Source organism: Bicyclus anynana, chromosome 10 (genome assembly GCF_947172395.1).
Source record: "Bicyclus anynana chromosome 10, ilBicAnyn1.1, whole genome shotgun sequence".
Classification (NCBI taxonomy): domain Eukaryota; kingdom Metazoa; phylum Arthropoda; class Insecta; order Lepidoptera; family Nymphalidae; genus Bicyclus; species Bicyclus anynana.
The window spans coordinates 7,161,883-7,178,773 of record NC_069092.1 but is presented as its reverse complement, the minus strand read 5'-3'; the positions used below and the strand labels follow the sequence as shown (position 1 = coordinate 7,178,773).

Below are 16,891 nucleotides of genomic sequence, written 5' to 3'. Positions count from 1 at the left end.
GTCTGTCCGTGATTTTTGTTATTCGGGCAGAATGCTGAAACTACTGAATGAATTCAAATGAAACTTGGCACGGTTTAATACGGAGAAGGTTATAGGATACTTTTTATTGCGAAAATAATGAGAAGGGGTGAAATTGGGGTTGAAAGTATGTATGGAAAGTCCTTCATTTTTAGAGTTACAGTTTTAAAAAAATGTTCATAAATCATAAATAAAATACGAAATATAATCGAAAAATTTTTAAAATTCAACCCCTAAAGTGGTGAAATGGGGCTTTAAAATTTACATTGATTTCCATGCGGATGAAGTCGCGGGCGTCTGCTAGTAACAAAATAAAAATTGTACTATCCAAAAAACAATAAGGTAAATCCCAGTTTAAGTGCAGTAATCCCTATTAGCCGACACTTTATAGCGCGACGGCCGTCCAACGTTGTTGCTGGACCATCGGGCTTTACGACCAATGAAAACGGAGCCTCTGGACTGCGCTTATTACAGGATTACCCACTCGCACTTACACATTTACTGCGCCATTGGTCTAGTGGTAATTCTATGTGACTTTAAATCACAAGATCGTAGGTTCGATTTCTGAGTTGAGTCGATACTGAGATTTTCATTTTTTTTTTATTCTTTACAAGTCAGCCCTTGACTACAATCTCACCTGATGATAAGTGGTGATGCAGTCTAAGATGGAAGCGGGCTAACTTGTTAGGAGGAGGATGAAAATCCACAACCCCTTTCGGTTTCTACACGACATCATACCGGAACGCTAAATCACTTGGCAAAACGTCTTTGTCGGTAGGGTAACTTAGCCACGGCCGAAGCCTCCCATCAGCCAGATCACATTTAATTACAACACAGACTTTGCCATTAAGCAACGTTAAATCAAACATACCTTTGTATAATAGTAAATTATGAAGCTATTACATTAAATAACATCAAATAATTAATACATAGAAACGCTATCGTCTTCATCTTTCAGGCCTTGGGTAAAGTTATCTTGCAAAAATTTTTTGCAATAAGTAATTAGCTGAAAATAAAGGAAAAAAAATAGCCAGCAGTTGACAAATTCATCAAACGACATTATATATGAATAGTTAAGTATCTACCTACCTGTTGATGATGATTTTTGGCTGTTTTATTAATTCTCTTGAGCTCTTGTTTGAGATGAGTATCTTCAACAAAACTGCTGTTGACACTCCAAATCCCTTTGTCGAAAATTATCGGCAAGACGTAAGGGTATCCTGTAAAACCTTTCTCATATTTATCCGAACAGATCAATTATAGTTACCTGGCATTTCAAGTTTCATTCACGTATCATCACAAGCACAACCCATATACGGCTCACTGTTGCAGAGAGCCGCTTGATTCTGGCGGCTCGAGACCGTTGTGCTTAGAGGTCCATGCAAGGCCTATGTCCAGCTGTGGACGTCTATCGGCTGATAAGGTAAGGTAAGAACTGAATAAAATTGCCCTATTTCTAATAAAATTTTACCTTTAATAGTTCCAAGAGAACCATCGCTAATGACGCCAATATTGGCGTAAACTTTTGCGCCATCGTCACGAGTGCGCGTTACCCAAATGTCTCTCAAAGTTTTGCCGAATTCAGCCGCTTTGTAAATACACCCGTAAGGATTCTTCGATGCAGATGTCGCCACCTTTTTACATAAATTTTTCGATATTAACCTTGCCTTAGGGTAAGGAAAGATTTATGTTTAGGACTAATAAATATTTATTTGCATATTGACTCATTTCTTCTATAGTTACAGGAAATATTATTGTTTATTTGTAAAGGAAGTTTGCTTATCCCAAATATATCTAATAAACAGGCATACATTTACCGAAATATTACAAAATATTACACGTTAGTATCTCTGTTTATTCGAATATTAAGAATAATAAGGTGCTCCGTAGAAGGACCATAATGACCTAGCAGGGCTAAACTATATAGTTTGAAGAGCTGGTTGACGTTGGGGTCCCAATGTGGAATAGTAATTCCGCACCAGAATACGTAATGTATTCTGACCATCCACATCGGTCCATCGGTCCACATGATGAGCTGAGCTGAGACATAAAGCGCTGAACGCATGCTGTTCGAGACCTTAGTATTTGAAAGTCAATAGGATGATCATCATCATTCATCATTATCGACCCATATTCGGCTCACTGCTGAACTTGAGTCTCTTCTCAAAATGAGGAGTTAGACCAATAGTCCACCACGCTGTCCAAATGCGGATTGGCAAACTTCACACACGCAGAGAATTAAGAAGAATCTCTGGTATGTAGGTTTCCTCACGTATTTTTCCTTCACCGTTTGAGACACGTGATATTTGATTTCTTAAAATGCACCAACTGAAAAGTTGGAGGTGCACGCCCCGGGCCGGATTCGAACCGATACCCTCTGGAATCGAAGGCAGAGGTCGAATCCACGGGGCTATCACGGCTCTTGGATGATGAATAAAAAGAGCAGTAATTACTGAAATAAACACCTTTTCAATAAATTCTTTTTTCATCCATGAATCACTGAATTGCGTAGAATCCAAACTACGTGATTCCAAAAAATCCTTTCTGCTCATTTCACTTTGATTTCGCGAATTATTATCAGTATCGCCATGAACTACCAAAGGCTTTACTACTTCAACGTGAAACACTTCATCGTTAGCAGCCCAAACAAACAATTCGTTGATCATGTTACATTGAACCTAAAATTAATTGACCTTTATTTGTATATACCTATTTATTTATGTTACCTATACATTAATATATTATTTCTCAATTAAATACAACCAAAACGACTTCACAAACATAAACTACCCACGAACTAACTTAATCCAAATCTATTAAAAACTCAACTCAGGGAGTTATGAATGAAAATGCTGAATGCCCGTTATTTCCGACTGTACCGTACATACTATAAATGTAAATACTATAAGTAGATCTAGGAATGTGTACATAAAGTGTTGCTTTCCGTACATTTAAATAATCTGCTAATACTGCTTTTGCGATTGCCGTTATAGGTGTTGGACAAAATAACACATCTGGTGGCATATCCACAGCCATCGTCTTGAGAATATCTAAAGCCACCAAACCATCTGCTATAAAAATCGGATTCCTTTTCTTTTCACCCACAGTTTTCTTGCCATCATTATTATTGACATAATCAGATTTGACGAACTTAAAAGTGGTCGCAAATTTTATAATTAGGTATATTGTTTCAAAATTCTGCTTATACTCTTCTTCAGAGAAGTCAAAGCGGTTTGGATTGCGAAAGTTTGTCATAAAACAAAAAACATCGCCTTCACAAGCGTCAGATCTGAAAAACTTTAAATGTTAGTTCTACATACCATCAAAATACCCACGTAGAAAAGCATGTAAAGGTAGAGCGAGTATAATATATCACTCACTGATACAGAAGAAGAAGAATCGTAAGCAATTTAAGAAACGTACAATAAAGTCCTAAAGTTGATTTGGACTTAAGATATGTTAAATTCAATGTCATTACATCGAAAAAATAGAAGCAAATTAAATAATAATGCAGAATCACTACAAATAAATGAGAAATACATGCCCAGCACACCGTATATGATGTATCATAATTTGAGAAACACAGAACAAATCGAACCGAGTTAAAATTATGTAAGTTACTAGCCAAGGCCCCGCGGCTCTACTTTTGATGGTATATAATCTAATAAACTATCAAAAGTAGGTACTAAGTAAAGTAACAAAGCCATTAAGTTTATTGTAACAGAACAAACAAAACCTCACTTTGGCAAATCAGAAGTCACCATAGTGGAATTGGTGCATGAATAGGCACATGATTCAATTTCCAACCTAAAAGCGTTTGCAGTCTTAATCTCACTAGCGCACACTATTAAACATAAATCAATCAATTGCTCATTTCCAAACACTACACCAGACATAATTTTTGTTATTAATAATTGTGATGCCGGCGCAAGAGGATTAATTACAAATACTTTTATAGGTTTCAATACTGGCCGACATTGGAAATTCATTTTTTACGTGAATAAATTGATTTTGATTACAGATTATTGCTCTAGTAAGTTTAATACTTGAGAGTAAAGTATAATGAATATATACGAAATAATGTTAAATTGTTAATTATTAATTTAAAAATTGAGTGCGAATTGGTGCGAATCGCAAACGGCTAAAATTCTTTTTTAAATAGCTATCAGTGTTGCCAGTTGGATCTTATGCAAAGTTACCCGAAATATTAAAAAAAGTAACCTTTTTGTGTAAAAAGTAACCTTTTGACTACTAATACTCTTGCTTTTTGCGTTCCACAGCATGGCTAAACCACCATTTCAGCCTCTGGGGGCTAAAGTAATTTTGTTTTTTTTTTTTAATATCTGTCTGTTACGAATACTAGCCAAGTACTAAATTACTACAAACCGAAGGAGATTTTACTCGTAAATAGAATCATCTTAAGTAAGGCCCTGATTGTTTGCCTTTTACTTATGGGATAAGAAAAATACAATTAAAGAGCAAGGATTTAAAAAACAATAGACGTTAATTTCTTAAATTCATACTTGATTTTTTTAAGAAATTCAATGTGACTGCAACTTGCTTATTTCGCAACGTCAATTGTAACGTCTTCATTTATACTGAGATTGACACAGAAACATCGATGAGTTCTTGAGCATTTGTCCGCATTTCTTGATTTAACGACCGTTCTGTTTTAGATATACGAAATTGTAAGTTAATTCTAAAAATTCCGAAATATCACGTAAAAGTAACCTTTTTATTAATGTAACCTAAAAGTTACCAATGCAGTCAAAAAATCACCTAAAAGGTTACAAAAGTAACCTTCTGGCAACACTGATAGCTATTGGCTTTACGCATGCTTTACGGCTCTTGGTTCTAGGTATTTGAGCCGACAATAGATACAGATCAAAGAGTTTGATGTTTACAAAGATTATTAACCTGCTGTAGATAAAGATTATTAACCTGCTTTAATTACGGTCTTTGATAGCTTACCTTAATGCCTTGTACTTTGTAGTTTTATCTTGTCATTTTATGTTTAATGATTCCTGCGAGGTGCGGCAGCAGTATAATGTGCTCTGTGGCTGGGTGACATTGACAACTGACAGTTGACAGTTAATTGAAATTGTAAATGTCAAGTATTCCATTCATTTTGACATTTTCTTGTTATGAAAAATTTGTGCGTGACACGTCAAGGAAAATTAAAAATTATGTGATGTGGATAGTAAATAGAAATGTTTAGTGCATTAATTAATAGATAACAATTATGGCTTCCTCCAAAGACAAAAAGACTGATGTGTCCCCAACAACATCTACTACCTCAGTTAGGTCGGCGTTACTGGAGAGATCTCCATCGGTGTCCTCCAACAGAGGGGACAAATGGCCGGAACTGTTGCTGTCCCGACCGGAGAAATCATATTTTTTCAGTACCAAGTGTAAGTAATTACGTAGTAGTATTATATTTACTTACCACCTCTCATGGGTGCACTGTTAAATGTAATATATATTAGGCCTTTGTTCAAGCAAAAAGCTTTGACAAGTAAATAATAGATACAGCACTAAGATTTAATTTTAAATTCTGCAATCTTGGTATATCTTTTTAAATCTGAACTACCTTTGATAATATATAAAACTGAACTATTGCAACATAAACAAACATAACAAAACAAAAAGAAAAAAATAGGTATGTAGATTGTACCTATTTCTTCTTTTTTTAAAAAAATGTTAGGGATTAAAAATATGGAATATTATCTTGAAGTGAATTATTTTATTGAATACTATATGTGTGTTGAATTTTTTATCTCCACAGCGAACAACATTGTGGCTTCTGTATTTATGACTCTTGACGAGATAAACTATGCACAGTTATTTTAGTTATGTCCGTCAAATGTAATCTTTGTAGAAAAATTAAATCAAAAAAGATATTGTTCATGTTCATATAGTTAGAATATGGATATAAAATACTTATAGCCCATGTTACTTAACAATAGAGAAGCTTTCCATTGAAAAAAAAAATGTTTAGTGGTTTAGCTGTGTAAATAAACTTGCAGCATGTAACAAACTCAGTTTTGCATCAATACATATAAATAAAATTGAAGTGTCTGTGATTTCAAGATGACTGTTTCCTTAAGTGCTTATAGTTATTTACACAATACTAAAAAAAAAGCTTTTTTTATAATTCTTGTCTGTGTTGTTTGTGTGGAATCTTTGAAACAGATTTAAATTGGACTTTCACTGGAATATAAAAGGACGTAAAAAAAATGGTTACCACATTACCAAGTCGCAAGCATCCACTATACCAAAACTAAAACAAGTTTTTTAAAATGTGTGTCTGTTTGTCCAGGCTAATCTTTGTAACGGCTGAACTGATTATAATGGGGTTTCATAAAAGCTAGAAGAATTTTATTGAGCAACATATAGGCTACTTTTTATCCTGAAAAAATCATGTTTTCTGTGCATTTGTATAAAAATTATATTTCACACGGACAGAGTCGCCTACCATACTCACTAGAGTCCTCTAGTGTATAATAAAATCTCTTTTGGTTTTCCATTTCCCTATACAGAGTCACTCTGTACCTACACTGGATTGCAACATTAAACAACAAATTCTCTTGGCAGCAGTCCTAGTTAACACTGGCTGTAAACAAGATTACTTTGAATACTTTAATGTAATTATGAAAGTGTCAGGTTATGTTGTGCTAAGTGCCTCAAGCTATGTTTTTGTAAGAACCTACACACATCAAAATTGTCAAGTTACAGGTAACTCAATTATAACCAAAATAAAAAGAAATTGGAAAATCCAAATAAGCACTTGTCATAAATCTTATTGTAACAGCTATTTGTGATTGATTAAACAGCTTCAATATGCGAGCTGCCAGGATATCCAATATGATTGCACAAAATCTCTGCTCCTCTTAAGTGGACTGGGACTTGCGAGCTAGTTTAAAAATTCATATAAAACCAGTAAGCAGAGCGGGTAAACAGAGCAGGATTAAATAAATTTAATTTAACATTTATTTATTTAACACAGTATGCAACTCCAATCTGCATTAGTCCATTTCTCCGCAACACTTCCTTGGTGGACAGGCAGCCTTGTAGTGACAGCTACATAAATACCTATTGTTAAATGGTGATAAAATAAAAAATAAAACCTGGCTGAGTTTATTGTGGGCTCTTCTCGAACCAAGGCGCGGAACCCTCGTAAATTTAATTTTAAGTTTTCGCGAAATTATTATCACCATTATTTTATAATATTAATAATACCCGACGTTTCGAAAGTGCTTGTAAACTAAGCCTAATTGAACTAAATGAATATTGACTATTAGAAGTTAATGACACATCACATATAATTCAAAGCAAAAAGAGGACCTCATGATCTTTAACCATACTAGTGGACCACTAGACCAATTCTAGGAAGGCTAATTCCGGAAAAATAAGAAAACAAATATAGTGACGCACGGAAGTGCGTCAGCCAAATTAGAGAGAACGGCTGATATTAAAATTACACAAATAAAAAATACCTAGGAATTAGGAATTTTGTAATTTTTATGATCCATTTAATTAGTGAAATATGTTATAAATTGACACAGGTTATTGTAAAATTTTAAACCACCCACTTTTGTGGATAAAGCCACAAGTTAGTTATTAATAAATAAATTACACATAGGTGGAAGTGAAGTAAAATTAATCATCTGTGCAAATAACTTGTAGAAACAATATTTGTCAGCAGTATCAACAATATTTACTATCTTTGATAACATTACTTCACTAAGAAAGTGTTGAGGAGTAATTATATATAGTGAAGTGTTTTCAAAAAATGTACTTGATTAACTAACAACACCAAGAAGCTAATGTCAAACAGCTTCAACAAGCTACGTAAGATGGCAGCACTTTGTCGGAGTATTGATTTTACTGCCCAGCACTTGCTAGTTGGAAAATCAATATCCCTGAATTGTCTGGAAAACCCATTTGCGTGACATTGTCCTTAGCGGTTCTCTATTGTGATCAAAATAGCAAAAAGTGATTCTCCAATAAGTCGAAATAATACAAGAGATATAAAGATAGGAAAACGTCGGATAAATTCGTTGTAAACAGAGTTACGATGTATTTGCAACAGTGAACAAAATTCACGTTTTCGTGTGTGTTGTTTCGCTTCATAGTTATTTTGCTGTTTTATTATGCGTTCTCTAACTGCGGTACACGGGGTGGATCCCTTGCCTGATTTGGGGCTCACATCTGGGATACAGGTGGACGACAACCCCGATGCAGACATGGCCGGGGCGCAAGATACCATTTACTTGTGTAACTTTCGCGTCTCAGTTGACGGCGAATGGCTCTGTCTGAAGGAACTGCACGATATGGAAATGCAGAACTCCTATTCTGCCCAGTCCGATAACGGGGGTATTACGTCTCCAGATGATCCCATGCATTCATTGATGGGTAATTAATTTTATTACTGCGGAAATTGTTCGCAATTACTGTTATCACAATGGTGACTGAAAAACCCCATTTCCCACCGTTTTGCGTAGTTTATCTAACCGGTTTTTAATGGACAAATAATAGTTATCGCAAAAGCGTGTTTATTCAATGTTGTTAATTTGTAGATTTTAAGAAGCCTATTTCTACAATACATATTATTAACATTTAAATTTTTGTTTTCACAAATTATCTGGTTATTAAATTACCTGGAACAAACAGGCAGACAGAAAACATATTTTTGATTTTTCAAAAATGTTCAGTGAAAAGCTGTTAATTCAAAATTAAAATTAGATACCTCAATTTTATGTGTATACGTATAGGTTCTCTGGTGTTAATGTCACATATTTCTACCTCAAAGTAGCATCTGCGTTTACGATCTAAAGAGTATGGTTGCATGTTAATGTTACAGGTACTGTTAGGTACATATTACAGGAAAGTGTAGTTCTATCCGCAACTTAGGTACGGGTCGAATCGTACGGATTTTATCTAAAGTCCTTTTCATGAATGAAGTCCCGTAAACGCGGCGCTTATTGTCATTTGGTAATAACGGTCTTATTGTCATTTGTGTAAGGCACTGTCAATTTTAGTTCAAGTCTTAGCCGCGGGAATTCTTTCGTGAAAATGACACTACCGCAAATTTAAAAATCCGTTTTATGCGATGCGTCCGAAACGTGCGATGCGGATCAGTGGACGCCTACTAATAGCAGACGAAGGTTTATCAATGCCTCAATATATTCACGGTAAAGGCAAACTCAGCCGAGAATCCAAAAAGTCGAAATTCACCGCCCGCTGGACTAATATCGTACCTAGTCACTCTTAAATTTTTTTCGCGATTATTTCGAATGAAACGGGAATATTAGTCATCTAATGTACTTTAATAAACAAGAAATGAAGTATTTTTCAATAAAGTCGAAGTATTTGTTGTAGCTCGAGACCCAGTAGTGATAGAACGCAGCAATCTCGTGAACATCTCGAAGCTGATTGTGAAGGAGTTGATTGAGCAATCTCTGCGCTATGGCCGGATGTTGGACAGCGACCACTTGCCGTTGCATCACTTCTTCATTGTTCTGGAGCATGTCATGCGTCATGGGCTCAAACCTAAAAAGGTAACTAATGGTTCATCCACCTTGTTGAATGTCACAACGTATGACAATTATATGGAACCTAATACACATATTTACTTAGTTGATATATTTACTAAAAGACAAAGTATAATCTCCATCGTATCAGACGAAAAGCGAAAATTTCCTTTATTTAGCTAAATAAATAACTTGAAAAAATATCTTGCCTTAAAATTCACTTAATCGAATCTTGAAAACGGATAATTCCTTCATTCGATTAATACAGTCTCAATGGTCGTCTACTTGAAACTTGTAGGTATAGGTAATTTACAATGAAAACCCGATAATTATCTTCAAAAAGAATGGATTATCACAGTTTTTACTTTACCTTAGGGTTTGCTTGGTCCAAAGAAGGAACTGTGGGATATTCTACAAATGGTCGAGAAATATTCACCGGAAGCGGCCGACATCACGGCTAGCATCAGGGACTTGCCCACTGTCAAGTAAGTATATTGAATGTGTAAAGATCAAGATCAATACTCATCATCATCATCATTAACATCCGATGGACGTCCACTGCTGGTCATAGGCCTCTTGCATGGACTTCCAAACAAAACGGTCTCGGGCCGCGAGCATCCAGCGTCTCCCTGCAACACGCTTGATGTCCTCGGTCCATCTAGTGGAGGGTCTACCAATACATCGCTTTCCGGTGTGGGGTCGCCATTCCAGCACCTTGGGTTCCCAACAACTCGTCCAACTATATTCGACTTCGACGGTACTTAGGTTAAATCTACACTAACATTATGAAGAAGGAAAGCTTGTAAGATCATAGGGAACCATTCATGTTGAGACTACGCAGGATATACTAAAATGCACAAATGTGTAAAACAAATAGCTGGCAAAGACGGCACACCGACACGAAAAGAAATCATGCGCAGGGCCGAAAACTTTTCGAAGACACTCAGGCAGATTGAGGAGATATATATTGTTCAGTTAAAATATAAAAACATTTTTATGTATGCTTTTCCCGGCACTAGAGCCTTGGACTCAGTCGAAATGTAGACACGGATATCAGACACTGGAGACTCGAGATTATTATAAAAATGAAGTACGTAAGTTTAACGAATGAAGAAAAGAAATTTTATGGATTTCATATTTTAGAACTGCCATGGGACGCGCTAGGGCATGGCTTCGCTTAGCGCTAATGCAGAAGCGGCTCGCTGATTACCTCAGGATTTTGTTGGAACATCGCGAGGAAACGCTGGAGGAATATTTCGAACCACACGCATTGATGCTAAATGAGGAAGCCGTGATCATAACAGGATTACTTGTTGGCCTGAATGTTGTTGATTGCAATTTATGCGTTAAGGTGGGTATGGCCTATATTTGTCTATTTATCTCCGTTTTTGCGGTGTTACGTAACCCATTGCTTTTAGAGATAAACTCCAGCTCAAAGGTTAACTATAAGTAGTTGGGACTATTGTGGTACTGTTGAATTTCAACTCAGATTTTGATAAGGACTGATTTCCTAGCACAAGTTTTGAGCTTAGTGAGGAGAGTGAAATATTAGTATAGTCAATCCCGCATTATATCTATCTACCCACATTGAATTTTCCAATAAAATATTTTTTGCTGACATTTATAGCAAGAATTAAATTAAAAGTTTTAAACCATTTTTAGTCATCGGAAACGATGTAATTTAATGTGTTATATAACCTCAATTATACATAATACAATCTCATTTATAATGTTTAAATTAATAATTTTTGGCTTTTTATGTGTTCGGTGTTTAGGGGAATCCCCTAAAGTGATTTTAAAGCTGAAGCTAAGTTTCCTTTTATTTTAATTTGTTTAAAATATTGTAGGAAGAAGATTTAGACAGCCAGCAAGGCGTGATCGATTTCTCCCTGTATCTGCGTGGGAGCAACTCATCTAACGATTTGACCGGCAACGGAAACGGTAACAACGAGCCGAAGCAACGTCACATCAACACAATGTTGGACCAAAAGAATTACATCGAGGAGCTGAACAGGCATCTCAAGTGAGCATAATAATTCTTTTTTGCTTTACAGTATTTGAGTAAAAAAAAATATTGCTTATTTTTACAGGTTAAAAAAGTGGAGGATCTATGTACGTCTGGCTTTTTTCATCGATTTTTCCTTAGATTTTAATTTCTGACCATTGCCGTCGCTTTTGGAATATTAATATTACCGTAGATTGGGGGCCAAAGTAGATATTTTTTTGTTGTTGCATACATTTTTCTCGCCCTCATTCTTAAACTAGCTAAGTACTCGTATGACTAACCTATGAAGTTTTAAAGTCATATCCGCTTTGTCAACGCCGAACTAGATCCCCGGACTAGGAGACATAGCCTTGGGGCCTGTACCCCCACCCGGATTTTTATCTGGGATGCGATTTAAAAATGGTTAATGGCAACTTTTTGGTAAATTTCGCCAGTGTTGCGAAAGTAAACGTACTTCCCAATGCAAAGGGTATAGGATCGCCATTCTGAACTAGGTTTATTACATAGTTTAGTGTTTAATAAATATACTACTCATGAAAAAAAAATCGAAATATTCCACCAGAACTATTCAGGTTCCATCAGAACTGTTTCGATTTTTTTGGTGCGAAGAAAATATTTATTTCTTATTTGGATCTCATGCGAATTCCCTGTAGAAGGTTGATTGCTACTATTCGAAATCCATTACAGTAATCGGGATTTGACATACAATATGTGTATTCCCAATACCTTGTACCTATTTCAAATCCCAATTAGTTCTTGCACCATCTCTATCTGACTTAACAATTGATTTAGTAAACCTATTAGCTAATCGCTCGAATTACTTTAATTGCCCGGTCTAGTGTAGGTTCGAACCAGTGTATATAGTCGACAATTGATAAGGGATTCGATTACTCAATTCCAGTATTTAGTTACAAATTAATTAAAACGCTACTATAGGCTTACACGTAGATTACAAATGTACAAATTTAAATTCATTTATTTTATTTAGGCTTCTACACATTTGAAACACTGAATAGGAAAGTAGCATATTGCTATTTTATAAATATACTAGCAGACCCTGAGGAATTCGTCGGCGTCGAGACCCTAATAACTTTAAAAAAAAAATTAAGGACTCTGACTACTCAGGAAAGATTTACGCGTGTTCATATATAAACAAATCCCTGTTTTTGTCGGTTGTATAGAATTATGAACCGTTTTGAAAATTCATTTACCAATAGAAAGCCAGTTTATTTATGAGTTTATATTTTATCCCCTGTCATAAAATAAATGGCTGTTCGTTAGTCTCACTAAAAGTCGTGGACTTTTTGTAAAACAAAAAAAAATTTGGGTAACCAAAACGTAAAAATCTAAAATATCAGTATTGGCTGCATGAGTATGTTAGTCTTATTAAGTGAGACAAAGTTTACTTTAAGTAATATAATATAAGTAAGTACTTACTTAATAAATTATGTAGATTAGACATACCTACCTATTACAAACTTTAACTGTTTGACATATTAGGTGAAGCATGAAGAGCAACTGAACCACCCATATTCAGTATAACTGCATATTTAATTACAGAATTCAGTCATCTAGCCTACTAATATTATAAAGCTGAAGAGTTTGTTTGTTTGCTTGGACGCGTTAAACTGCTGGTCTAATTTGAAAAATTCTTTCAGTGTTAAATAGCCCATTTAACCAGGAAGGCTGTAGGCTATATATTATCCCCATATTCCTACGGGGACGGGAACCACGCGGGTGTAACCGCCCGGCGTCAGCTAGTCTACTAATACAATTACACCACGACAGTCTATCGATCTCAGATAGGTTCCTAACTTATGTAACAAATAAAACAATTTTCTTTTAGTGCAACAGTGACAAATCTTCAATCAAAAGTCGAAGGCCTGACAACAACGAACGCTTTGATGAAGGAGGACTTGGCAATCGCAAAGAACACCATGATTCAGTTGGTTGAAGAAAACAATCAGTTAAAGCATGCTTTAGGTAAGTACCTTTTCCAACCTAAATACTACTGATAAATATTGATGGTTTTTTTTTGTAGACCTTTGAATATGAACCTTTTGTCTTTTGACCTAGATTTCTCGGATTTCTGGGTCTAGGTTTATTTATATCAATTGCTTCCTACTAGAAGTATCAAACAAACCACGATATCAGTTTTTTTGTTTTTCATAATTTAGGAACGTAATATTCATTCCTAACAATAGTTTCTTATCCTTCGTTAACAACCCATATTCGGCTCACTGCTGAGTTCGAGTCTCCTCTCAGAATGAGAGGGGTTAGGCCAATAGTCCACCACGCTGGCCCAATGCGGATTGGCAGATACACGCAGATAATTAAGAAAATTCTCTGGTATGCAGGTTTCCTCACGAGGTTTTCCTTCATTGTTTGGGACACGTGATATTTAATTTCTTAAATAATATAATCATCATAATATAGTTTCTTATAATTGTAATAAATAATAATTATTTGTGTGAACTGTTAACGTTGTATAGTGTACTGTGTAACTAACCTGGATAACGGTTAATATTTTTATACAAGACTATTTATCAGGGTCAATTTAAATTAAAATATTTTTGTACTAAATCTGTTGGTAACGGGGCCGACTCCTTTTTTTTTTACAAATTAGCTCTTGACTACAATCTCACCTGATGGTAAATGATGATGCAATCTAAGATGAAAGCGGGCTAACTTGTTACTTAGGAGGAGGATGAAAATCCACACTCCTGTCGGTTTCTACACGACATCGTACCGAAACGCTAAATCTCTTGGCGGTACATCTTTGTCGGTAGTGTGGTAACTAGCCACGACTGAAGCCTCCCACCAGCCAGACCTCAATCGGCCCAGCTGGGGATCGAACCTCTGTCTTATAAATCTACCGTGCCACGGAGGCCGACACAACTCTGCCATTGAACATGTGCTTTTATTAGCGTAATTTTTTTTTCACCAAAAACAGTGTATTACTATTTATCTTTAACTGTATCTTTATTCGAACCTCGTCAAAATTAACGATGCTTGCACAGTTCGCTAACTTGACCTCCAATATGGCCAGTGAATAGAATCATCAAGACATTCACTAAAATTAGTTTAACGGCTTTAAAAGAAAAAAATATATAGACCTATTTCAATAAACAGTTTCTGTTTATACAAAACCACCATTGTTAAATATCTATAAAGATCTAAGTATCTGTATATACTTAATATACATTATATCAGACCCAGATAGTGTATTATTATGTTAATGCCGCGAATAAAAGTCCATCAAAGTTAATGATAATTTTCTATATAGATCGGTTACGTCCCTACAAAATCACCGCAATAAGCTATCCGTACATAATAAAAACTTTAATAAAAAAAATATAGCCGACTTCAAAACCTAAAAACGTACCCACTAAACTAAAAAGCGAAAAATAACATCATAATATGTTCTACCTGCTGATCAGCATGAAGGCGGTGCTAAGCCGGTGATGTATTAGCCGTGATAGCCCAGTGGATATGACCTCTGCCTCCGATTCCGGAGGGTGTGGGTTCGAATCCGGTCCGGGGCATGCACCTCCAACTTTTCAGTTGTGTGCATTTTAAGAAATTAAATATCACGTGTCTCAATCGGTGAAGAAAAACATCGTGAGGAAACCTGCATACCAGAAAATTATCTTAATTCTCTGCGTGTGTGAAGTCTGCCAATCCGCATTGGGCCAGCGTGGTGGACTATTGGCCTAATCCCTCTCATTCTGAGAGGAGACTCGAGCTCAGCAGTGAGCCGAATATGGGTTGATGACGACGATATATAGTTTTTACACTTCCTGAACACAGAACTCGACATTGTAGACGTTATTTAAGTATTATTTGTTTAAATAACATTCGTTGTTGACCACAACTAATATTGACTTGACTATAAATTTCCTCTTTTGAGCGCGCAATTTTTCATGCGTTAGTAACACATCTAACAGTATTTAGAGCGCCTCATTTTTATACGCTAGTAACACATCTAGCAGTATTTAATATCGTTGATCAAAGTAGTAGGCAAAAGCCGGTTATTTCTATAAACTAAGCAGAGTACTAAAATAAAAGTTCAGAAATAGAAAATAATTCAAATATACGCTGTGACAAATCATAATATTATTCGGAAGCGATGACCTGTTTGAGAGAGTACCGTGTATACCTACAATTATATATATATCGTGATAAACACTTGGAAAAGTGTGTGAAAATCGCGTCGCGCAAGAGTCCGCAGTAGATAAGACACCTTGCAATACAATGAGTCACGACCTTTTGAGTTTTGTATCGCTCAGTTTAGTAGGCATTAGTATGCCGGTGTCGTCAGACGTCACTTTATTGTCACCTCCATAAAAAAATATACCGTTATGCGATTCGCGATGGGCAATTCAACTGCTAAGAGTCCGAGGAAAAAAATAAATTGGACGAAAAACTGTGAGTTATTTCGATACGCGGTCCGATTTCGGATGTCCGTCCATGTTTATTTATGTACCGTCTGAACACGTGCGTTTCTTTTTATGTTCAGGTCAGGACTTGTCCAAAGATAGCAGGATGAAAGTGATGGAAATGCAAGCTGAGGAGGAGGTATGTGATCATTGCTTTTCTTATCTAGATATTGTGACATCATAAGCACGAGCACGTCTATCTTACGAGTATGTATTTACAACCAGCAGATTTCGTCCACATGAAGTTTTTCACAAAAAAGGGACATGGATTTTCCAGGCTAAAAATGTAGCCCAATTGTTGCTCAATACCCTCTTCTATCTAGCAATGAAAGTCCCATTTAAATCGGTTCAGTCGTTCCAGAGTTGATTGTGTTTTAGTGTCGTATAAATTATAGATGCACTTGAGAAAACATAGTTATTTTGAAAACACAGATAGACACTTCAATATTATTTATATCTTAATGTATTGATTAGCTATATGACAATATTTGGCGCTATACCAGTGAGATGTATTACTTTTAGAGTTGTAAGTAAACTTCATTAGTATCATGAAAATTTAATTATTTCATCGTTACAAATTGCAATAAGTTATGTACTAATATAGGTTATTCTATTTATTATGAGTCTATTATGTTACACAAAATTGTGAAATAGTTTTTATAAGTGAAATATTTTGAAATTACCAAAATAATGGATACCTTTAGATATCTTCACTTTAACTAGTATTATCAATCAACTAATGAATTAATTGTACTCCAGACTCTGTTTTTATAAATATTCCTAAGAATAAATGATGTGCAATAATCAAAATAAAATGAAAATTACGACTTCTTTATTTAATTTTTAATTTTGATAAATAATTTATGAGTTGGTAATAAAAACAATTAAGTTAAAGG

General features: G+C 35.4%; 2 protein-coding genes across 5 annotated transcripts in view; one reads left to right on the top strand and one right to left on the bottom strand.

Annotated features, from left to right (window-relative positions):
* Window positions 1-940: 940 nt before the first annotated feature.
* LOC112043598 (uncharacterized) lies at window positions 941-4,127 on the bottom strand. The gene is made up of 6 exons (XM_024079082.2): window positions 3,760-4,127; window positions 2,968-3,307; window positions 2,484-2,696; window positions 1,490-1,652; window positions 1,108-1,238; window positions 941-1,024 (listed from the first exon to the last, which is right to left on the bottom strand). The coding sequence occupies exons 1-6, from the start codon at window positions 4,005-4,007 to the stop codon at window positions 941-943; spliced, it is 1,179 nt and encodes a 392-aa protein (XP_023934850.2). The 5' UTR covers window positions 4,008-4,127.
* Window positions 4,128-5,146: 1,019 nt separating this feature from the next.
* The window catches only part of LOC112043624 (RUN and FYVE domain-containing protein 2), a 27,052-nt gene continuing 15,307 nt past the window's right edge, over window positions 5,147-16,891 (top strand). For 2 of the 4 annotated variants that reach the window (XM_024079128.2, XM_052883893.1), the window contains exons 1-7: window positions 5,147-5,429; window positions 9,400-9,578; window positions 9,927-10,036; window positions 10,695-10,902; window positions 11,399-11,574; window positions 13,403-13,539; window positions 16,076-16,134. In XM_024079128.2, coding sequence (XP_023934896.1) covers window positions 5,261-5,429; window positions 9,400-9,578; window positions 9,927-10,036; window positions 10,695-10,902; window positions 11,399-11,574; window positions 13,403-13,539; window positions 16,076-16,134 — 1,038 coding nt within the window. In that variant the 5' untranslated portion in view covers window positions 5,147-5,260. Of the gene's footprint in view, window positions 5,430-7,939; window positions 8,434-9,399; window positions 9,579-9,926; window positions 10,037-10,694; window positions 10,903-11,398; window positions 11,575-13,402; window positions 13,540-16,075; window positions 16,135-16,891 lie in introns of those variants that run through there. The other 2 variants (XM_024079129.2, XM_024079127.2) reach the window with 2 other exon arrangements.